This window comes from Rhodnius prolixus, unplaced genomic scaffold, assembly GCF_049639745.1.
Source record: "Rhodnius prolixus isolate KJV_2025 unplaced genomic scaffold, Rpr scaffold_9, whole genome shotgun sequence".
Taxonomy (NCBI): Eukaryota; Metazoa; Arthropoda; class Insecta; order Hemiptera; family Reduviidae; genus Rhodnius; species Rhodnius prolixus.
In genome coordinates this window covers 21,779,941-21,805,523 of record NW_027411604.1, presented here as the reverse complement: position 1 = coordinate 21,805,523, position 25,583 = coordinate 21,779,941, and the positions used below count along the sequence as shown (strand labels likewise).

The 25,583-nt window shown below is 36.6% G+C and overlaps 1 protein-coding gene across 9 annotated transcripts in view; it reads left to right on the top strand.

Moving 5' to 3' along the window:
- LOC141454032 (uncharacterized) overlaps nucleotides 1–25,583 on the top strand; it is a 403,048-nt gene that overhangs the window by 339,976 nt on the left and 37,489 nt on the right. For 8 of the 9 annotated variants that reach the window (XM_074127802.1, XM_074127805.1, XM_074127803.1 and 5 more), the window contains 2 exons: nucleotides 2,522–2,655; nucleotides 24,106–24,196. In XM_074127802.1, coding sequence (XP_073983903.1) covers nucleotides 2,522–2,655; nucleotides 24,106–24,196 — 225 coding nt within the window. Of the gene's footprint in view, nucleotides 1–2,521; nucleotides 2,656–7,031; nucleotides 7,183–24,105; nucleotides 24,197–25,583 lie in introns of those variants that run through there. The other variant, XM_074127810.1, reaches the window with a different exon arrangement.

The following is a 25,583-nucleotide window of genomic DNA, read 5'->3' as shown; positions in this document are numbered from 1 at the left end:
ATCGCTAACTCTTTATTACCCTCCATAGATCTTCAACTTTATATTCTACCACTTTCTCCATTTTAATGTCCAGCCTATGTCTGGTTCGTTCTGTTAATTTTCGCCCTTAAATACCACATCCAAAAGGGAAAAAAAAGGTTGGTAGGTAATATGTTTTAAAGACAGTAAAATTGGGCTTTATAAATAAAATCTATATCGTTACTGTAATTTAAATTCTCATCTAATCCCCCAATGTTTTATTTGTTTTATTAGTTCAATATTTACGAGGGTCGTTTGAAAAGTGCGTGCAAAAATAAAAACTACTTAATTTTTTGGGGTAAACCTTTTTTATTTTTCAACATAGTCTCCTTTTAGGCTTATACACTTCGTCCAACGCTGCTCTAGTTTGTTGATCCCTTCCGGATAATAGGATTTGTCCAAGTCTGAAAAATAGCCATTCGTTTCTGCAATCACCTCCACGTTCGAATAAAATCTTTTTCCCGCCAGCCATTTCTTCATATTGGGGAAGAAATAGTAGTCCGAGGGAGCCAAGTCTGGAGAATAGGGGGGATGTGTGAAACGAGTTGGAACCCTATTTTCATTAATTTTGCGACCACAACTGCTGAGGTGTGAGCTGGTGCGTTGTCGTGATGGAAAAGGACTTTTTTGTGGGCCAATCGTGGGCGTTTTTCTTGCAGCTCGGTTTTCAAACGGTCCAATAACGATGAATAATATGCACCTGTAATAGTTTTACCCTTTTCCAGATAGTCGATGAGGATTATTCCTTGCGAATCCTAAAAGACAGTCGCCATAATCTTTCCGGCCGAAGGAACGGTCTTCGCTTTTTTTGGCGCAGATTCCCCCTTGGTAACTCATTGTTTAGATTGTTCTTTGGTCTCAGGAGTGTAGTGATGTATCCATGTTTCATCCACAGTGACGAAACGACGCTTAAAGTCCTGCGGATTCTTCTGGAACAGCTGCAAACCGTCCTTGCAACACTTCACACGATTTCGTTTTTGGTCAAGCGTGAGCAATCGCGGCACCCATCTTGCGGATAGCTTTGTCATGTCCAAATGTTCATGCAAAATATTATGTACCCGTTCATTCGAGATGCCCACAGCACTAGCAATCTCACGCACCTTCACTCTTCTGTCATCCATCACCATATCATGGATTTTATCAATGATTTCTGGAGTAGTAACCTCAACAGGGCGTCCAGAACGTTCAGCGTCACTTGTGCCCATATGGCCACTCCGAAAATTTTGAAACCACTTATAAACTGTTCTAATCGAAGGTGCAGAGTCACCATAATGTTTATCAAGCTTCTCTTTAGTCTCCTGAGGCGTTTTGCCTTTCATAAAGTAGTGTTTAATCAACATACGAAATTCTTTTTCGTCCATTTTTTGAAAATCACTCGACTTCCTCGATTCAAACGAATGCCAAACACAAAGAAATGGACCGATCTGGCTGAAACTTGGTGTGTGTTCTTCCAAGAGATGCTACTAACTAAACATAACCTCGATACGCGCCAGTGGTGCTATCTCTCTGACTTTGCACGGACTTTTCAAACGACCCTCGTACATTAATAAGGCAGGCATGTTTCTAATTATTACTTCCGAATCTTGGGACATTAAGTAATTTGGAGCCCAAATTTATACGAAGATTTGAAGCTCGCCATTCCGTTTTTAGCTTGCTTATTCTCTTTAACTTGCGTTCATATAGGAACACAGGGTAAAATGAAATAATTCTTTACAATAGATTTTTACTCCGATCGAGTTGTCAGAAGCACAATTACGGCTCTCACAAATTAAAAGTTCAACTACGCGGAAGAATTACTGTTAGTGGTCGAAATTTTTAAGAAAACTTTTATGAAATTACATTTTTTATTAATTTATTTCTGTCTTAATCCTTTAATTGAACACTTATCTTCTTCCGCATCACCAGGTAATCCTCCAAGGGATTGAAGAGAAGATGGCCCCACGATCTACTCTCCTCATAAGAGTATAGTGGGTCAAGACACTATGTAACATCACATTTGCTTGTTGCAACAACCGTTGCAGTCGCAAATTTCAATAAAAGATTTTAAAAAAATTATTTCTGTAAATACACATATCGTATGCATTTACAGATTGTAAATAACTAAATAGATAAATACCCAGCGGTAGCACTCTCTTACATTATATGATTGTCGATGATGATTATGGTCTTCAGACTGCAAGGAAGTCGCAGGGCCATTAACGATTCAGTCGGCGAGGAGGATTGTCAGGAATGTCAGAGAAAGCGAAAGAATGTACGAAAGGATTAGAGTATGTAAAGAGAGCAGTATGGAACTTGTGATAATTATCTGTGATGTTGAGGTCGTTGTGAAGAGTGAGGTTAGTGACGTAGAAAGGAGCGTCGGAGGAGTTTTGACAGAAATGTTTGTACTATCCGTATGTTTTGAAGGTTTGGCTGAACACCACAGCTCTAGTCCGTAAGTCAAAGTTTAACTTAGTTTTTTTAAAAAAAAAAATAATATTAACGGTTTCATGAAATGTTTCAGAGAGAATCTCTGGCCAGAGATGTTGAAGTGGAAAGGGGTGCACGCGAGGAGGTCGAAAACAAGCTCATTTTGGCTTCCCAGCAGGTCGACAAAACCAGAGCTAAAATGCATCATCTGCAGGATACTTGTTCAAGGTTAGTTGATTCTTTGTTAAAGTGGCATCATTTTTTGTTAAAAAATAACATTTTTATTGATGCTCTTACCACGTTCCGGGTACCGTTTTGATGCCTTTCTTCAGGAGCTTTTGAGGAATAGGAAACTTAAGAGTACATTATAACCTACACACAACATTTCAACTCCTGAAGAACTCCTTATGTAACTGAAACGTAGAGCATCAGTAAAAACGTTTCTCTGGTACTTTTCAAACATCTTACTGTTCATGATATTGAAGAATGACAAAAATCCGGACTAGACATTACTTAGCCATCGTTTATAGGAAGTAAATCGGCATTATTCTTCTCCTTCACCTAGATAGTTTATTTGCTTTTCTAAATTTTATGTAATTGCTTAGGTTTGTATAAATTTTAGGATAAGTTTTCTAATTGGGCAACAACTTCTAACTGCAGTTTCAGTTCAGTTCAGTTTAAAATTCAGTTTTTAATGAAAATTTAGCTTATTTTAATAACTTCCCTTTTCTGGTTACGAAAATGGAAAATAAAAATAAAATGAGCAAAAATCAGTGAACATCTCTTCGTACATAATGAAAATCTGCGAGTCTGGTGTAACGATTCCTCCAGCTGACGTAGTACGATACTTAGGAATGTACATTGACAAGAGACTGACTAGTGGAACCCACATACTCGACTGAAACGACAAGACGTGAACAGACGCTACAAGCTACTTACCAGAACTACTTGACTGCAAATCCAATGTTGACTTGAATCATAAACTAACCCATTTACAAGACACTGTTAAGACCCATATGGACGACATACGGAGCAGAAGTGTGGGCCTTAACCAAACCCTCTTAACTTCAAACGCCTGCAGGCACTACAGTCTAAAATTTTTCCGTAAAATACTGAATGCATCTTACTGCATATCTAACCTCATCATTTACAATGATCTTAACATCCCTTTTGTCACTGATCTAATTCAGTCTCGCTACCACAAATTTTACAGCCTCCTTGATCTCCATCCTAATCTTCTTGTACAACAACTCTCCTTTCCTAACCTTCCAGATAATCCTCCTCGTCGCTTGAAGTGGAAGTGGCCTTGAGATGTATTGTGATTAAATCATTGTGAAAGAATTATTATTATTAATCACCAGTGGGTGATTGCTCTAACAATGACAAGTGAACTGAACGAGTATGATCAAATTTACTTGATGCAATATTTGTTTTAGTTGTAAATATGGCTAATAGCGTGGGGAGAAAAACTTTCCTTTTTGTGCAATTTCCCAAGAGAAAAATGCATCAATATGCATTCTCATTAGCCTTTCACTTCTTTTGAGTTTTTCCAACTTTTTCCTGAAAAATTCTTTGCATTAAAATAGGGTAGGTTATACCATTATAAAAAGACTAGAAAACACAAGTTTTTCCTTACCAATTTGGGAGAAGCAGTATTTATTCCTTCTACTTGCGAAAAATGCCTTATTTTCTTAAACCTTCTTCTTAATTTTGATGATGCATCTTAATTCAGGTCATCTACAGGGACTAATTCGAAATATAATGTTACGACTTCCGGTAATTTGTTTATTCATTTTTAAGATACCCTCACATATTAATACATAAGATTTTTTTTTTAAATCTATTTTTGCGGTTACACTGGACCTAAAAACTTGATATTTTCAGTAATAATCAGTTTCGAAAATTTGGTATAAAGCAAGGTTTATCTGCCGAGAGCAATAGAAATTATATAAACAACAGGGAAGGGATTAGCTGAGCTGGATTCCATCGTGGAGATACCGGGTTCGAATCCAGCAACTGTTTCTTACAGGAGCTTCTTCTTCTTACAGCTCACAGTCCATCAAGCTATCATAATGTAACCTCAAAGACTCATCAAAATCTACTTCCATTTTTTTTTTTTATACCTTGTTTAAACTTGTACCAAAATTGACATCTTCAAATAAAAGAAGAATTCTAGGAATGGATAAAATGCTTTCTTCTTGAATTGGTAACATTTTTTCCTTTTTCTGGAAAGAAGATTGGACAGGGCGGACGAGCTGTAGCGCTTGAATTCTACCAAGAGAATGAAATTTCTTACCATTGGTGGAAGTAAGACAGAAGTTTTTCCTGTCAGTAGGAAAAAGTGAATGGAAAATAAGATTGGGTTAGAAAGAAATGTAATGGAAGGAAAAAGAGTGGAAAAATGGATATCCAGGAAGTAAAGGATAAGATAGAGGGTGGATAGATGGAGGGGCTGTTCGTCGTGTGTATTCGTGTGTAGTGGGAGATTTTGGGAAAGAATGGAGTTTGTATTCGAGATGTTATTTCCGCTAGCTCGCTCTGATGTTATTATTTACGCAATTTCACAAGTTTACTTCAATTTACAGCTTTCAGAACTGGTTCTTCATCTAGGCACTGTCCTAGTAACTTTGGAATTGACGAAGTGAATCAACAGAGTAATGATGTCCAGCTACGATTTTATTAACAGATTTATTTTTTTAACTTATAATACACCGACTCACTGTATCAATGTTTAGTTGGGTCTTGGCGGTGATTAAAAAATTAATTAATACTTTAATAAAATTCAATAATTTAAATAATAATGGTCTAATTAAAAGGTTCTTCGATAAAATAAAAATGATCGCCAATAATATGCTTTATAATCATAGCAATAAACATAACTGGGCTAGTCGTATCGCTGACTTGTTTGCGCAAGTTGGCTTGGATAAAACTAACATATTCGTTGCTGGATAGCTCAGGGCGCATAAGGTGGATATTTTAGGCTAAATTTAAAAACCATTGGCTTTCACTTAAAATAATTAGCTCTAAATACAACCCAATCTATAGAAAATTATCTTCGTTCATTCCTCATAAATGTACATCGCTGATCGACTAGCTCTAATCATCTTGTACTGGTGCGCTATCTTGGGCTCTACATAGACAAACGACTCACGTGGAACCCGCACACTATATTTAAAAGACAAGCTATGACAAAACGTGCGAAACTACTTTACAGACTACTTGGACGACGCTCCAAATTGCACATAGAACGCAAACGCTTAATATACAGTACTATTCTCATACCTATGTGGACTTACGGACTAGAGCTGTGGAGTTCAGCCAAACCTACAAACATACGGACAGTACAAACATTTCCGTCAAAACTCCTGAGACAGATAGCTGACGCTCCTTTCTACGGTGACTAACCTCACTCTTCACGACGACCTCAACATTCCTTTTTTTAGACCAACTCGCTAAGACCAAATACCAAAAATTCTATACTACTCTCTCGACTAGCTCTAATCCTCTTGTACTGTCTCTCGCTTCCTCTGACATCCCTAATACTCTTCGCCGACTGAATCGCCAGTGGCCTCGCGACTTCCTTGTAGGCTGAAGACCTAAACGTCATTATTCTCCTATCTCTCCACTCTCCTCCACACATTCTCCTCTCTCATATAGAGTGCTACCGCTGGGTAGTTTCTCTCCTCCTGCTCTCCTCCCGCACCAGTCCATCTCATTCACCTCCTATTTACTTATTGTATCCAATGTATACAGATTGTAAATTACAAAATAAATTTTTTAAAAAATCTTTCATTCCTGGAGAGAAATATATGAAATTTCAAACAAACATAAACAAATTTGAGACCTACTCTGCATCCATAGGCTTGATGGCCACACTCTTAAGGCACTTGGAGAACCCCCAAAATAGGGCGCCAGGCCAACGAAGTCTCCCGCAGCGCCTTCTGCTCCTTCGTTTCCCTTTGGGTGAGGTCTTGAAAACAGGAGAACAAAAAATTGTACGCAACTGCCAATTTCACTGTAACATTTGTAATAATATTCTAAAACATAAAAAAATTATTAGAGATTTTTCACACAGACAAAGGTCTAATTTTTTTTGTTGTACAGAAAAAATGACTGAAATCAAATACATAAACTCACCATATACTCGTATAATCGGAGAACTGCTTCGAGAATGAAAATACTTCCATCTTCAGCATTCGAGCTGGTCTTAAGTAATGCCAAGATCTCCGTAACTATTTTAATACTTCCCACCTCTTGCAATGATTTTCCGCTTGCATGAAGTAAACACTTAATGGCTGATAGAAGCAGATATTATCTATAAGTATTTATCTTCTTTTTTTTTTAATTTATAATTAATAGAACAATTACGATAAGAATCATGACAAAAATGAATGGCCGTCTGTTTTGTTTGTCTTTCAGGATTTGACCTAAAAGATATCGTTACGCCCACTTTAAATTTGTAATCAACATGGTGGGAGTTGGTAATGTGTGTGTGATATTAATACTTTGATATCAAATCGTGGGGGTCTCAGTTATCGGCTATCGAATTTCCACTAAATATCTCTCTTGTTTCATTAATTAATTCAGTGTTGTTTATGGTTGTGTAAGCCGTGAGATATTGCTGTCAATTCGCACGTACTGAATGACTTTATTGTGTAGCACAATATCATGCAATATCTCTATTGGGTGTGATGTTTTTTGGGGCTTTTTTGTTTGCTTTAAATATTTACACAACATGAAGTCAACTTATGAATTGTAAGTTTTTATTTATTTAACATATTTACTTTGGTTGTTTACATTATTTTATATCTTTACTTTCTGATGCGAATGTTTATACAGCAGTGCAACAAGCAAAATAAATACGTGTAAAATATACTCATGCGTTTATTAGTGTGTCATTGTGAACGGAAATGATCCAGTGTTGGGGAGCCTTTAGTTAGCTATTAGAACAATATTGCTGCCAATCGAGGGTATTGAAGTTTATCAAAGATCTCAGGGCCTTCAACTTCTGGGTCTTAGAGTAGAGTTGATCGGGAGATTTTTGGAAGATAGGGTGCCAAAGTAATGTATTTTAATGATTAGGGTAATTTGGAGTGGAATTTTTGTATAAAAGGTTTGGGCTAAGTTGCATATTAATGGAATATTTAGGTGGTTTTTTTGGATTGTATGATTGGAGAATTGAATTAGAGCATTTACATTTATTTCTGGAATGGAGAGTGTGAATCCGAAGGAGATTGGATCATTTAGTTGACTCGTACAGTTCGAACCCCCATGTCTTTCTGGAGGCTGCCAAGTTTTTGTTTAATTCGTCAGTTTACCATTGAGCCTCGGGTGTTCCAGGTTAAATCCGTTGTTCAGTTAAAGTTCGAGATATTTAATTGATTGAGTAGAGGATGTACCTTGAGGTTAAGAGGTATGACAGTTTTACGATTTAAGGCAAACACTATGTATTTTGGATTCTTATTCGTTAACTTTGATTCCTCCATTAACAGAGCCATGGCTCCTTGGTGTTGGATTTTACGAACTGATGTCACCACGATCTTCAAGTCGAATTTAAGGCATAATTTCCGCTTTGTTTTGTAGAGGTCAAGTAATGGTGGTCTTTTGAGATATCAAAATTATTACCTTAGCTTTTACAGTGCATTACCGGTCTCCTGACATTGGATCTCCTACCGGACAGTGAGCTGTAAGAAGCTCCTAAGGAACAGAAAAAACATGTGAGTTAGCTGCTGGATTCGAACCTAGAATCTCCGTGTGGCAATCCAATACGCTAAACACTGAGCTAATCCATTGCCTATCGAGTTATTCCTCTAATATGTCAGAATAAAACAAAATTCCTGTCACTTAATTGTCACTATGTGACTACTAATCATTGCCTAAAATCGGGCTAGATATAAAGACTGGAAGAGAATTTAATTTTCTTGGATGTGAAGTTGATCTTGGATGAGTGGGCCTCATTTTAGCTGTAGAGAGAACCGCGAACAAATATGCTAAAAACACATGAAGTTTTTCAAGCATTTAAAAGTTTAAAAGATATCGATTTTTATTTTAAGCTTCCATACTCGTTGGTTACCAAGGAACATAATTACCTGAAATTATACAAAAAAAATTAGAACCCATTAAGACTACTGTTTAAGCTGAGGGAGATTCTTCCTCATACTTACTACCTCATCCTCAAATCCTACCTAAAAGATCGATATTTTCAGAGTCAACTGTGGAGCAGCAGACTCTGATATCCATCTAGCCAGAGCTGGTGTTCCTCAAGGCAGTGTCCTAGGTCCTCTTGTTTACTCCTTATATGCAGCAGATATACCTCAACACCCAAATACTATCCTCTCCACCTTTGCTGACGATACTGCTATCTTATCTCCTCATTCCGATCCTCTTATCGCTACATGAACTCTACAAACAAACATCAACCACTTACAGGACTGGCTTTTCAAATGGAGAATCAAAACTAACGTTACGAAATCAAAATTTATAGTATTTACTCTCAGACGGAAAATCCTACCTCCCATCATCTTGAACCAAACTCTTATACAAAGTACGCTATCTTAGACTGTACCTAGACAAACGGTTGACATGGAATCCCCTTACTAGACTGAAAAGACAAGAAACTAACCAACGCTACAAAACTTCTCACCAGACTACTTGACAAACGATCGAAACTTAACCTACATAACAAAAGACTCTTATATCAACTGTTACTGCGACCTATTGGGTCATACGGCATCGAAGTATGGGGATCGACTAAGCGTTCCAACTCACTACGCCTCCGTTCTATGTATCTAACCTCACTATCCTTAATGACCTCAAAATCCCTTTCATTACAGGTTCTTGCTAACACTCGTTTTCTCAAATTTCATTCCTCTACAGCAGCTCATCCTAACCCTCTCATAGAGCACCTATCTTCCTCCAAATTACCAGGTAATCCTCTAAGGAGATTTGAAGAGAAGATGGCCTCGTGATCTTCTCTATTCGTGAGAGCAGTATTGCAAAGCACTGGGTGCCTTCTCCTCTCATGATTTTCTTTTATTTTTTCATCAGGTACCACATTTGCTTGTTGCAACAACCGTTGCACTTATAAATTCCAATAAAAGATTAAAAAAAAGAACCCATTAGAATTTAACAGTTACCAAGATAATTTCAAAATGTAGTTTTTTGGGTTTATTTATACAATAATGAATATTGTTTGTAAACAATAGTAGCTATTGTTGTTGGAATTCATATTGTTTTAGTAAAGGGTTATACGCATTCACTCAGGTAGTGTTTTGATGACGAGGTGTTGTTGTGACGTAATAGAGTCACCCCTGGGCTAACCCTTCCTTTCGCCAGGTCGTATCCCAGGTAATACTTCAACCCTTGACTTCCTCCACAACCAGTAGCCGGCCCAGTTTAACTTCCAGTTCCTGACCACCCCTTCATTTCCCGTAGGGTATATATCCTCTTTTGCTCCCTTACTGCATTATTACGCTTCCTCTTTGGCCCAACTAAATTGCTTTGATAATTCAAATTCGCGTAGTAATAATCATAACAGGCCCCCGGACAGTTTCTGCAGTTTCCCTAATATTGCTCAGTAAGACCGAGGAGACTTTGTGTCTGTGTACGGGTGAATGCTCTAGTGAGAATAGTTTGTTCCATGCCGACGCTTCACGCCCTTCCTTCCTGTATCTAGCACCCCACCCTAGTGAAGTGTAATTGCTTTACTCCCTCGAAGTAGTTGCACTAATTGCACCAATCATTTCTAAGTATTACAAATATCACTTCTCCACCGGCTTCTCTAATTAGCTACCCTCTCCAATATGTACTTAAATGGAGACTTAATTTTAAATTGATGCTTATACTATAATTGATCGATATCCTTTAAACGACGAGAATCTAAACCCAGGTTTCTAACTACGCATTGCTCTTAGAGAGCCGTCAACGCATTTATGTTCCCCTCTATAATACGTTTCTGGTACAAAATGTTACCATTTAAGAAGAGCACTGTCCGCATTGGAGGAGTTAGTGCAATATCTAAATGGGTACAAAAGGTTGGTTACCTCTCATTAGATACTGCAGGGATGCTGGAAATATAGATACTGCCTCGTTTCTAAATTTAATTATGGACATTTTTCGGATTTTGATTTGTGCCTGGTAAGTTGCATAATTTGTCTAATAGTGGCTTAATTAATTTTTTTTCAACTTTATTTTATTATAATATACAGGGTGATCCATTTAAAACGCACCAATCGCTAATAACTTTTTAGGAAAGCGGAAATCCGGAAAAAAACATTAAATAAACTATATGTTTTTGTTTTTTTGGTCTAGTATTCAAATTTTCCACCACCGATGCTGTAACTTCATTTCTGGCGGAGTTACGGCCAAAAACCCAATTGGTGTTTCATAAGGACCACTGGTTTTGACAATGATTATGAAAACCAAATAAGAAACTGTGGAAAATGACGTTGACCCGGTTTCGATATCTCTAATATTAGTCGAGATATTTAAGATCAATGTTACAATTTTATCTTATTCGTGATCGGTTTTCAATATTAATTCTCCACCAGAAATACACGTTTTGGGAGGTCCTCTGACTGCAAAAAATGTTATTTGCGATGCAAAGAACAAAAATAATAGGTAATAATTGAAGATTTTTAAAAACGTAGTATAATGTGGGAGAATCAGGATAAATTTGTTTTATCATCAAATAAAAGCAACCATAACATCATTTTAATGTACCCCGTATGCAAGACTTCTTGACCTATGATTACGGTAAGAATATCTATCTTGCCAGGGTGTTGGTCTAGTGGTGAAGAGCGTGGCTTTGTAAGTGGAAGATCCCCAGTTCGAATCCCGCGTAAGCAGTCATTCATAATACATAATACCTTTTTAAATAAAATGAAGTCACATATTTGTATATATTGCTATCCTTATATATGTATATATTGAATTCATTTGTCTTTTTTAGTTACACAAGTATGTGTAAATTTGATATATTTATTTATTTATTCATACAAACTCTTCTGATGGCCAGAGGCCAAGCGCAGGTCTTTGTTCCTAGAGGAATACATTGCTAAGACTATCATCTAACTCAAAAACAAAGGCCTAGAGTTTTCTAGGACCAAAGACCTAACTTTTAAAGCAAGACGTGTTGTTTATTCATAGAATACACTCACACTTGCTATATTCTAACTTATATGTATATAAGTCAAGTCCCTAAGAGGCAATAAAGATGCAAATGCACATATACTTACACACACAGACAGACAAACCTCCAATGCACAATGTAGACCAATAAGTAACACAAAAAAACTAACAACGGATTGTCTAAAACAGTGCATTGTTACTGGCGCTAGCAGTTAACTTACTACAGGAGGCTGTTGTTCTCGCCAAGATATTGCTCTCTGTAGCCACGCCTCGCTATAAAATACTTGCTGACATTGTATTCAAGTACTTGGCTGTCATTATATCAACCCGCTTTTATTTTTTTTAATAATATATATATACAATATATTTTGTTCCCCTTTTTGTACTTTTACGGTCATTTTCCCAACACAATGGCTCATTGACTGCATTAGCTGATTGATTTAAGGAAAAAAAAAAAATCAATCATTCTCTTGGCAGCCAGAAGCCATCTTCTTGGTAATGCCATCAGTCACTGTCACTTATCAGAACAGGATCAGAGAAGAGTTGCGTTAGAATTGTCTATTCAGAAAATTGACACCTCTAGTCACGCTATTTACTTTAAAGTCTCAATTATAGAGACTCATTCAATTCTCATTAGTTTTCTTTCTACATTAATGATGGTGCCGTACAAAACACTAAAATAGTACTTTTTGTGGAAGCGCAATCGACGTTCTTCCTCTAGTAAAGCGTAAAATAAAAAAAAATTCAATTAAAATAGGGTAAGGTTGCTCAAATCGTACCTCTTAAAAAAAAGTTCTCAGAAATCAGAGACTATTAGTAAATACACACTTATAGGTATCGTTGGAAACCTGAGTAAACCCTGCTTCTATTTATTGCCCAAAATTAAATAGTCTGCCCACATTTCCCTTAAAATCCTGAAAATAAAAAAAAAATAAATCGGTACGATAAGGAAACCAGTACCTTAAGTCGTACCACCGACTGCTTAAGTCGTACCTCAAGCTAAAATTAAATAAATATATGGTTTATTTTCAAATAAATATATTTGGACGTAGAACTGGAGCCAGCAAATTCAAATTTGTCTTTATTTCTCTAGAAGTCTGACGCGATAAGTTGGAGACTGAATGTGAGACAATAATATCGACAGCAAGTGTTTCCTTTTCCTGTATTTGTCCTCGACTTGTGTAGGTGTTGTCCTAGAGTCGGCCGAAGTGGGTCGGAGATGACGGACTTTCAGTTTCAATAGTCTCTTCTGGAGTTGATTTAGACAATGAGTCCTCAGTATTTATCATTGAAACAGAGAAGTCTTCATTTCGAAAGACATGGCCACACCCGTAGATTTAAAGCAGTTTATGGCGATATCCGTACGAACAGATTTTCGCTTTGCTTTACCCAATAACTCCGAAACAATACTTTGTTTAATTGTCTCTCCAGCAATTGTTCTTACCAAATTGATGAGACTTCGTTATAATAACTCTTAAGAGATTTAAAAGAAAAACGGTCCAATGGTTGAAGACGATGTGCTCATCTACCTAGTCCCATAGTTACTGAAAATGTAATTCAACAAATAGGTACGCCAGAAAACTAAACTTGAAACTCCTTGCGGCAGAGTCTTAAGTCGTACCGGGAGCATGCCGGACCGTACAAAACATAGCATGCAATGTCAGTTAATAAAGCCCCAAAACTATTTTGAAAAAATCTTTCACAAAACCGCAAGTGCCCAATAAATCGCTAATAGAAACATAACTAATACTAAAAAAGCAAAATGTATTTAACTAGAGTTTTCTTGCCTTAACAGCTTCCACACACATGGAAATTACACTGAAATGGCTATAAATGAATTTGGTTACCAAAAACAGTCTTAATTCATTGAAGCGCAGATGCTGCCTACGCGCTAAAGTACAACCAAGCAGTATAACTATATACTGTTACCATTTCTACGATGGGTAAAGTACTTTTGAAATCATTGAAGTACGATTTAAGCACCGGTACGACTTAGGCGACTTCCCCTTACATAAAATAAAATTTAAAAAATCCACATGGATGAATCCAATTTAGCATCTTTAAATAAAAATTGTTGGAGCTGATTTTGAATTAATAACAAAAGAAAAATTGTAATTTTTATTCATTAAACTAATTTTTCCTTAGAGTTGTTTTCTTGTAGAACTGTCTCGAAAATCTGTCCCATCGCGTTCTGTCCTCAGGAAGAAATAAGGAAAACGGGTACCTGGAGCTTCTCCTTGGGGTTATTCGAGTCCATTTCTTTACCTCCTTTTGCTAGCTTTTATTCTACTTATTCTTGTACAAAGGATGTAGATGTGCTAGGGGAGTATTTTCTCATTTTCCACTAGTAAGAAAACCTTTTGTAGTATAACATTTCTGTCCTTTGGCCAACCTATTGTGCTCTTTGAGACCAAAAACCTTCTCGTTACCTCTTATTTGGTGACGTAGAGCTGGACAGTACACCCAACCAACATCGGTGCCCAGCTAGAGTGGAAGATGCAGCCGCTGTAGATAACTTGGGTGTATTTTCCCTGCCCTCTTCTACATATACCCACGTGCCCTTGTAGTCAGATAGTCCACCCAACATTGTCACACAGCCAAATTAAGGGGACGTCGCATTTCTTTTGTGTCACAACCTACCAGATTTATTGTTCCTTCCAGCTCTCTGCTTCTTCCTCTTCTTCTTCATCTCCTCTCTTCTTCTAGGTCGTAGTGAATATTTTTCTTTTCACTCTTTGGCGGTATTGTTGTTTCAGAAGTATTCATATATAACTCTATGTATTCAAATAATATGTCCATGTTTCAGTTGACATCGTCCAGAAAACGAATGCCCACCTGGATATATCTGTTTAATTTAACTTTTTTGTTATTAAACTTTTTGTAGATTTGTATCCGGCGAAAATGTATTTATTTTTTTCATTTTTCCTTGCTTCAAAGTTTTATCTATTTTTCAAAAATTGGTGAAAAAGTTTTGCGTAAAGCAATTTTATTTTCCTTTGTCACTTCTCTGACAGATTGGTATCTCATGGTTTTTTGCAACAGAAACGGTACATGGAAGCAAGAATGAAAAAAGTATTACATTAAATCATTAAATGAAGATACAAAATCTGCCTGGAAGTAAATGTTCTCTCTTTATCTCAGAAAGTATACCAACACTTGCGACGATTGTAGGGTTGGAAGCTAGGCTAAATTTGTTAGCAGATTTTTTGGGCTTTATGAAGCTCTGAAAGAAGCATATAATGATAATAGAAAACGTTACTGAAGTAAATTAACTTTTGGGCAGACAAATATAAGATTCTTGCATATTAAATGTAGAAGAAAGCAAAAAAGTGCTAACCAGAAAGCCTTGAACACAGACTGTGGAATTGAAAATTAAAATTGACTTTTTTTAAAATTTGAAAAACTTAAGGAAATGTGTTGAATGTACCAAGAACCATATCCAGTTCCTGTAGCCAGATACCATGGTAGACAAAATTAAAAACAGGTAGTATACCTGTGTTTAGACACGTAAAGGAGGACACATTGATGGGAACGGAAACTAGAAAATGGCGAAGGCACAAGCAGGATAAAGGAGTGAGAAGGATAGAAATTAGGATTTTTTTTTTAGAATAGAATTTAGGATTTTTAAAATGCATCCATTTTATTTGTTCGTAAATTGTATTTTTCTCGTTATTTTATGGTACAATCAGAGTATTGGTTATTTATGTAAAAACGTCAACAATTATTACTGTTAGATTTTTATATTGAGTAACCACGGAAACTTAAAACAGATCATTTCGGATTAGACATTTCATTCAGTTTTGCGGATAATTCTTCGTTCATTCACTGTATTGGTAGACTAGGAGCTTCTTCTATTATAGATTTATTGTTTGTTCCTTTTCCGTGACCTGGCTGTCAATATTATAGTAACTTGTAACGAATAGGTATGTAACTTGATTTTATATGTACGTGTATAAATTACATATGCTATTCTGTTACATGTAAAGAATCAGTATGTACACAAATCGATATATGATTTGTTTATGCTTTGTTTGAAGAGTTTGTTTCTTTAGTTACCTACAACTATTGTCTTGTATGGTACTATTCAATGCGGTGTCTCTTGATGATGAGAGTTATTTATACAAGAGCTACCAAATTTTCTACATATTTTGGAACAGAAATATTTCTAGTTTTATAAACAGAATGATGTTAGGAGTAAGTTTGTACCATGTAAAAACGGAAATGATTGCCTTTGGACCAGTGATTTGGTTGTTTTGGTTGACAGAGAAAGTAGTATGGAAACTAGAACTGCAAATGTCTTGTGTTTTGTTGACGGATATGGGAATGAAGTTGAGGAGAACGACATAATTCAAGGTTCATTGAATCGTTTTCGCAATAGTTTGATTCATCAATTTTGTGTATGTTGGTTTTAACTTTCACAAATATGACAAATGGCTTGAATTGTTTTTTTGTTTAATGTTTGCTTGTACGAGGGTCGTTTGAAAAGTGCGTGCAAAGTCAGAGAGATAGCACCACTGGCGCGTATCGAGGTTATGTTTAGTTAGTAGCATCTCTTGGAAGAACCCACACCAAGTTTCAGCCAGATCGGTCTATTTCTTTGTGTTTGGCATTCGTTTGAATCGAGGAAGTCGAGTGATTTTCAAAAAATGGACGAAAAAGAATTTCGTGTGTTGATTAAACACTACTTTATGAAAGGCAAAACGCCTCAGGAGACTAAAGAGAAGCTTGATAAACATTATGGTGACTCTGCACCTTCGATTAGAACAGTTTATAAGTGGTTTCAAAATTTTCGGAGTGGCCATATGGGCACAAGTGACGCTGAACGTTCTGGACGCCCTGTTGAGGTTACTACTCCAGAAATCATTGATAAAATCCATGATATGGTGATGGATGACAGAAGAGTGAAGGTGCGTGAGATTGCTAGTGCTGTGGGCATCTCGAATGAACGGGTACATAATATTTTGCATGAACATTTGGACATGACAAAGCTATCCGCAAGATGGGTGCCGCGATTGCTCACGCTTGACCAAAAACGAAATCGTGTGAAGTGTTGCAAGGACGGTTTGCAGCTGTTCCAGAAGAATCCGCAGGACTTTAAGCGTCGTTTCGTCACTGTGGATGAAACATGGTTACATCACTACACTCCTGAGACCAAAGAACAATCTAAACAATGGGTTACCAAGGGGGAATGGCTATTTTTCAGACTTGGACAAATCCTATTATTCGGAAGGGATCAACAAACTAGAGCAGCGTTGGACGAAGTGTATAAGCCTAAAAGGAGACTATGTTGAAAAATAAAAAAGGTTTACCCCCAAAAATTAAGTAGTTTTTATTTTTGCATGGACTTTTCAAACGACCCTCGTACCTACTACAAACTACACTACTCGAGTATTTCGTTTTTTCGTTAATTTTGGCTATAAAAGCCACCCCCTCAATTGTACCATGGATTGTGGTCGATTGTTCAACGATTTTTGATAGCATTCCCATCGTCGTATTTGTGTGAACGTGGATTTAGTTCTGTGGCAACACTGCTAACTGGAAAGAGAAATCGTTTGCATATTACCGAACGCGAGTAAATTCGAGCCTAATGTTGACCAAACTTAAAGTAACAAAAGTAAAGAAATTGAATGCAAAGGAAGTGCTTTCGCCCTCGTCCACGACATCTAGAGAAAAAAAGTCTTCATCTAATCATAATGTTTTACAGAAAAATTAATGGATTGAATTCTGATCGAGTTAGCATTAAAACCAAAATTTGAAACCTTATCTCCAGTTTCATAGAACGCTGTTCCTGGTGTAAAGGAACATGATTACCGAACCAACAGAGCATTCCAAACCATTTATTTATAACTGTACATTCATTTAAATTCAGCATCAATAGAAATCAGCCCTGGAATAGAAATGAAGATATCGAACATAGACCAGTTTCGGTTCTATCAGTGTGAGTGAGGAAAAAAAACCTGTAACAATGCTGCATTTACATGAAAATACAAAAAAATGTATTTATAAAGGAAAGAAATACATATTCATACAGTTCGTACTGAATACATTCTAATATTGTATCGGCGAACAGTGGTGCCAAATTTTATCAATTCAAACTTTTCGATATTTGGAAGTTTTATTGTAACTTTGTATAGATTGTGTTGGTTTGTGGCAAAGTGTGTAACGTAGAAGACCCTCCGTACTACTGTAGACGTTCCGTAGAAGCAGGGTTTTCATTTTATATATTCGTCTATAGGAGCAAATGTGCGTGAAAATTCCGGCAGAACAGAGCCGCCACACTGTGCGCTCTACATGTGTACGGGTGGAGATAAGGAGCAGTAGAACACTGGTCCGCCCCCAACGTTTTGCATCAATTAATTGGTTTTGAGAACAGAACGACTCTTGGTCGCTCTAGAACATGCGTAAAGAGTTCTGGTTCTCTCACTTCCTCCCAGCATGTTGGTTCGTAGTGTGGGCGATGATTAGAATTCGAGGAATGTTGTTAGTTGGAGCAACGTTTTGCTCATGTTTTTGCCATGGTTGGCGGAAGAGGTAGTGGTAGATGCAGTAGCGTGAGATGGGATACCACTCATACTATCTAATAATAATAACAACCCAAGTGGTTCATCCAAATTGTAGATAATTAAACAAATAGAAATCTGGTTTGAATAATTACACGACAGTCTCTTTATAAATATAACCGACATCAGTCATGTCGTTTGTAAAATATTATGGAGAGAAAAGGTGATGAGCCGAAAGTCCCCTTTCTTGAAGCCTCAACCTTTCTGTTGGATGGGCGGCAGTTTATTTTTGTTCTTGAGAAGTTGAAGAGGAAGGCAGTCCATTTTCGGGAAATTGAACAATTTTTTAGCAAAATGGTACTACCGGATGTAGGTTTTAGGTTCGCTAGGTTACAATCATGTCTTCTGGAAGAGGCTTCCAGCGTTTTTTAATTCTGGAGATAATTTTGTTATTTTAAAAACCACTTTTCGGTTCCCAAAAAAGGTTATTCCCTTTCAATACAAAATTCGAAATCAGTAATTTTACGAGGGTCGTTTGAAAAGTCCGTGCAAAGTCAGAGAGATAGCACTACTGGCGCGTATCGAGGTTATGTTTAGTTAGTAGCATCTCTTGGAAGAACACACACCAAGTTTCAGCCAGATCGGTCTATTTCTTTGTGTCTGGCATTCGTTTGAATCGAGGAAGTCGAGTGATTTTCAAAAAATGGACGAAAAAGAATTTCGTGTGTTGATTAAACACTACTTTATGAAAGGCAAAACGCCTCAGGAGGTTAAAGAGAAGCTTGATAAACATTATGGTGACTCTGCACCTTCGATTAGAACAGTTTATAAGTGGTTTCAAAATTTTCGGAGTGGCCATATGGGCACAAGTGTCGCTGAACGTCCTGGACGCCCTGTTGAGGTTACTACTACAGAAATCATTGATAAAATCCATAATATGGTGATGGATGACAGAAGAGTGAAGGTGCGTGAGATTGCTAGTGCTGTGGGCATCTCGAATGAACGGGTACATAATATTTGCATCAACATTCGGCCGGAAAGATTATGGCGACTGTCTTTTGGGATTCGCAAGGAATAATCCTCATCGACTATCTAGAAAAGGGTAAAACTATTACAGGTGCATATTATTCATCGTTATTGGACCGTTTGAAAACCGAGCTGCAAGAAAAACGCCCACGATTGGCCCACAAAAAAGTCCTTTTCCATCACGACAACGCACCAACTCACACCTCAGCAGTTGTGGTCGCAAAATTAATGGAAATAGGGTTCCAACTCGTTTCACATCCCCCCTATTCTGCAGACTTGGCTCCCTCGGACTACTATTTGTTCCCCAATATGAAGAAATGGCTGGCGGGAAAAAGATTTTATTCAAACGAGGAGGTGATTGCAGAAACGAATGGCTATTTTTCACACTTGGACAAATCCTATTATTCGGAAGGGATCAACAAACTAGAGCAGCGTTGGACGAAGTGTATAAGCCTAAAAGGAGACTATGTTGAAAAATAAAAAAGGTTTACCCCAAAAAATTAAGTAGTTTTTATTTTTGCACGGACTTTTCAAACGACCCTCGTATATGATTTGAAGACGTATTTTTATAACCTATTAAAATTATTAAAATAGTCTTTAGCTTATTGGAGATTCCCACGCGGAATTTCCAGGTTCGAATCCAGCTGCAGGTCCTTAGATTTTTTCTCTTTCTAGGAGCTTCTTTCTGCTCATTTTCCTGGAATTGATAGTGTTGTCTGTAGCGAGAGAACACTGTCCGGAGGCCAGAAGTGTACTGAAAAAGCTCGGATTGCCAATGACCACAGATATTGACGCGTCTTAATTTTTTTTTTTCAATTTATTTAGTAGTTTACAATCTTTATATAATATATGCAATAAGTAAATAAGAAAATGGTGAAAGTATATTTGGTGCATGAAGAGCAGGAGGAGAGAAACTATCCAGAATTCTCTACAGGAAATCGATGATGACGATGATCTCAAGGAAGCCCTGGGGTCACTGGCGATTCAGTCGACGATGTGGATTGTTACCAAAATGTCAGTATTAGCGAGAGACTGTACAAATGGATCAGAGCAATTAGAGAGAACAGTATGGAACTTGGTGATATTTAGTCTTGGCGAGTTGGTCTATGAAGGGAATGTTGAGGTCGTTGTGGAGAGTGAGGTTAGTCACCTTAGAAAGGAGCGTCAGCTATCTGTCGGAGTAGTTTTGACTGAAATGTCCTGTACTGTCCGTATGTTTGTAGGTTTGGCTGAATCCCACAGCTCTAGTCCGTAAGTCCACATAGGTTTGAGGATAGTATTATATATCAATCGTTCGAGTTCTATAGGCAATTTGGAGCGCCGTCCAAGTAGTCTGTAAAGTAGTTTCGCACGTTTGGTCTTTGCTTGTCTTTTAAGTCTAGTGTGTGGGTTCCTAGTGAGTTGATTGTCTATGAATTTAGCATTAAATACTTTTTTAAAACATTTCAAAAAATTAATGTTTTGCAGATTAAAATTTGAAAAGAGGAAGAGACTAAATAAAAAATTATTGAAAGAAAGCGCCGGTATTTTGAGGTGGCCACTAAGTTAACTTCTTATTTATATTCTTATCTCGTTTTATTTAGGCTCCATTATCATTGCATTTATTAAAATTCGCGTTTATCACTATTAAAGACTACAAATTTTCTAGTTTTACTTAGCCCACTTATACTGTAAGATTTGATGTCCATTTTCATTGTAACAACCGTGTCAAATCCTTTTGACATTTCCAAATCTTGAAGTGAATTCTTTATTTTATGTAAATGATTCGTACCCATTTCGAAACGATGGTCATAGACTGGCTTGGTTGGGAAACCCTCGTACCGAAGAGTAGCTATTATAAAACCAACTATGAATCTAATATTAGTTGTGAAGGTGGATGTCTGTTGAAGATTTATATACTCGTAAGTGCAGCATGTTGTTCTGACATTTAATTTCTTACATGGCTTCAGGAGGTGAGTCTACAAACACCCGGCCACTTACACTCGAGTCTTACACTTGCCATTGGTCTGTAAGTTTATAAGAATTATTACAGTAAAAATAACTGTTGTCAGTGTATATATAAAATGTAATTTACAATGAGGCGCAGTTTCCCTTATATATAGCGCCTCATAGTGCATTACTGTTGCCTCATTCGACTCTAATAACTCTAGTGAATTATGTTGGACTGAGCGTATTAAAATTAAATATTTTTAGTCCCGCTTTTTAATGATATCTTTAAAATTGTTTCGATTTTAAGCACTAATTAGATGTCTTTTCTTCTTTTTTAATCTTTATTCTTTTAGTAAAGTAGTAAAATAACGAAACTACCAATTAAGTGTCGTGGACGGAGACGGCTTGCGAACATACTTTACTATAAATTTCTCATATTAACCATTAAATAAAATCGAAGGCCTAAGTCCGCGAATCGAACCTATTAGCACAATACATATCTTGGAAACGCTTGAACCACTCAAAAACTTGCGCACGTGATAAACATTCATCGCCATAAACTTCTTTTAATAAAAGATAAGTTTCAGTAGCGGTTTTACCAAGTTTCATGTGAAATTTCACAACAATTCGTTGCTCTACTACATGTGTAGCATCATGTTTTCGGCAAAACGAAACTAACACCTCTTACACAAACGACGGTTCCGGTCAGGACAGATTTCTCTACAAACTCGCAAGATACCTTTAAGAGAAGGCTTTTCGCTGCATAGCTGTTGGTCGTTAGGATTTGGCGCATGCATAGTTCTTCAATAGCAGCATCAGTCTCGTAGCTTTACAGGTCTCGCCTCTAACCGCTCGGCTACTGTGGCGCCTTCTTTATTCTTTTATATTTGACTTACGAAGTTTATTGCTTTCTTCCTTTGATTCAGGGATAGTTAGGACTTGAATAGGAATTACCTAGGTCCTAGTTTCACTCACTCGGAACACTAAAAAGTGAGGGCTTCAGGGAATATCCGGAACCTTGAGATTTAAGCGGTTATTTTCAATTTCTGGAATACATTTTAGAAATACTTTTTTTTGCCAAAATTTCCAGTTTTTTATATAATTTTTTAAATACCCCTCTTTTTATTTGCACTTACTTCTGGCTATTAAGTTTTGCGCTGAATCGGCGCCATCATGGGACCTGTTAAAAAGCTTTGGGACAAAATCAGCTAACTTGATGTCCCATTTTTTCTGAATCTTTTTTATCTTCTCTCGAAAGCTGCTTCTACGAATTCTTTAAATTTCGTCCGCTTTCACATGCGAATCCATAATTTTTATTTGTAAAGCATGTTCTCAAAAACAAGCTTCTTAAGGCTCTTCCTGGAAAGAGAACGGTTAAGCTACTCTCTACAGTGACATTTGAGTGTAATGAGCGATTTCTAATGAAGTCTACGTTAAATTTACTTTTCAATAAAAAGACATTACCCTGAAACAAATGCCTTCCAGTTAATCTTTATTGCCTTTAAGTAACGATAAAGACAAGGTATAAGGGCCGATATACCCTTAAGAGTTGCGCGCAAGTGTGAGTAATAGAGAGCAATTTAATGGGAAGGACCCATTTGTCCGCAGTGAGAAAGTAAAAAAAGTTCCTTCGCAATATTTTATCGACGATATTACGCGCCATGTCTGACCTTATGACCTTTATCTCGTCAATCGTTGCCCCGCCTCGATACCCCCCTTTTAGGGCAAAGTAAAAGGGAGCTGGGCCCACAAATCTCGTCCTAATGTTCGCCTTACGCAAGAACAACCCCAGTTTTTCCTCTTTCCATTCACTCGAACTGTTCTACCACTAAATTTCTTCCAACTTTCAACATAGAACTGGTCATTCATTGTTATTATGGGAATATTTGTTCTTATATTCCATTGTCATTAAATCTACCCTATTATTTTTTTTTTTTTTTTTTAGCATTGTTATAGTTTTTCTCGTTTAACTGCGCTATAATCATCGCGTTTACGCTATAAGTAACAATGTTAACACTGAACAGTAGTACATACAAACCAGTGGTAACACTCCAAAACACTGAAAAGTCACTCTCTTCACTAGAGAGGAGATCACGTGGACACTGTCTTTGAAGACGTCTTGTTGGGTTACCAAGGATGGTTGTAGAAGAAACACTGGACAGTAGAAGTTACCCAGTGGTTACGCTCCAAAACACTGAACCATTGGTCACTCTCTTCACTAGAGAGGAGATCACGGAGGACACTGTTCTTTAAGACGTCCTTTTGGGTTGTCAGGAAGAGTTCTAGAAGATAGAGTTTAAGGTAGAGGATTTGAGTGCGATTGCAGGTTAAATTGGTAGTTTCCTGTATCGAGTTTTTTCGACTTGGTAACGTTAAAGATCTGTATAGATAGTCTCTTCATAGTTAATCTTCATTTAAAGTTAATTAGTCTTGTGTATGGGTTCCAACGCGAGTCGTTTGCCTATAGAACAGCCCAAGGTAGCGCACCAGATCTGTTTAAGGAAGAGGATTGCTGTTGAAGAGGACAGGTGGACAGGGCCCCGCCAAAGCATAAAGTGGCAATCTGTGGATTGACAAAACCTATCTAAGGTCGCTAAGTTTTAAAAACAAAGTAGTTAAAAAGTGTCACAAAGTTAATTCAGTTTATTTACGGTACTTAACTTTAAATTTAAGCTACTTAAATCTGAAATTAAAGGTATAAAGATACAATTTGAACTTACACGGTACTTAACTTTAAATTTAAGCTACTTAAATCTGAAATTAAAGGTATAAAGATACAATTTGAACTTACACGGTACTTAACTTTAAATTTAAGCTATTTAAATCTGAAATTAAAGGTATAAAGGTACAATTTGAACTCACACGGTACTTAACTTTAAATTTAAGCTACTTAAATCTGATATTAAAGGTATAAAGGTACAATTTGAACTTACACGGTACTTAACTTTAAATTTAAGCTACTTAAATCTGAAATTAAAGGTATAAAGGTACAATTTGAATTTACCTAGTGTTTTACACAATACATAATAGAAACAATAAATAGAGATTTTATTTACTGTTAAATTAATTACAATAACAGAATTATTTGTTACAGACTGGAAGAGTCCCTTAACGCCATGTCTATCTATAAGAGCAAATACTGTCAGCTTAAAATTGAAAACGCTACACTTAGCAAGGCACTTGAGGTAATTATTCTAGTTATTAATATTAATAATAATAATAATTCAAATAGCTATTTTGATTAAATTTAACTATTTCGGTGAAATGATACCAAACAGTTGGTATTTGTAATGGGATCATTTAAACGACTAATCATTACATAAATTATTGGATACGTAGTTACACATATATGTACATAAATAATAAATCTTTCACATATGACTGATAAGTATGTGTAATGTTTAATGCTGATTAATGGTAATATTCTTCCACATTTCACGTCATAAATCAACATATGTTAGTCTGTTACATGTAAACAGATTATTCAATTTAATAACAAAAACATGAAAGTAAATTATTTCTGCAATTATTTGGTTGTTTGTAAATATTGTTAGACCAGTGTAACTTTGTGTTAAGTAATGGAGTATTTAGAAACTGTAATTGAGTAATTGTGTAATTGTGTTGTTCTTGTGATAGGAATCGTGGGATTAATTTTCTGGATTAAAGTTCTGGAAGAGTGTAAACAAACCCCATTTAGTAAAGTGATCCTTGCGGTTGTGGATTTTTCTTCTAACTCATTGTATTAACAACACAATTTAATCTTCTTTTTCTTTATCATAATGTGAACCACAAGACCATACATTATTCTGTAATTTAGCTGGAAGTCCACCCAACATTCCATCTCTTGAAGTGCCCTTAATAGATATTTTTCTGGGTAACGGTCCCATATAAAAGTTTTGGATTATAAATAAGGTCGCCTGGTGGATCGAAATGGAAGTACCAAGTTTTAGCTTCTTGCAATTTTTTTTTTTAGGTATTTTTTAAACACAGAAGATAAATCAGACCATTTTGTAAAATAAAACTCATTTTTTCGGACCCAGGGAGTGGGAACCCGTCGAAAAAATCGATGTAAATTTAGTCGAAGTCAATAAATAAAGCCTTTATTCCAATTTTTTTTTTTTTACTTTATTTACTTTCACAACTGCAATATATTTCTGCAATAAGTGAAGCTGATGAATACAACATGATAATAGATAAGTACATGAATAGCATGAGGGGAGAATTCACTCATTCCCAAAGAAAACTCCCAAAGAGGAGTTCACTATTGTGCACTGGCACTTACTTCATTTAGAAGATCGCGTGGCCACCTGCTCTTCAGCCGCCTGGGAGGATTTCCAGGCAATGCAGTAAGCTGGAATACTAGTGGATTAGGATGTGAGGTGATTGATGTGTGGAATTTAATGTAACAGGACCTTGCAGCTTCTGAAACATAAGGAACAAGGAAATCTCGGTGCAAGGTAGAGTTTGATACAAAGTAAGGAGCATTTAGCGATTCGACGGAGTGTTTTTGATTGAAAAGATTGGATTCTTGTAGATATTGGAAGCTTTGGCTGATTCAGTATCATAGTGTGG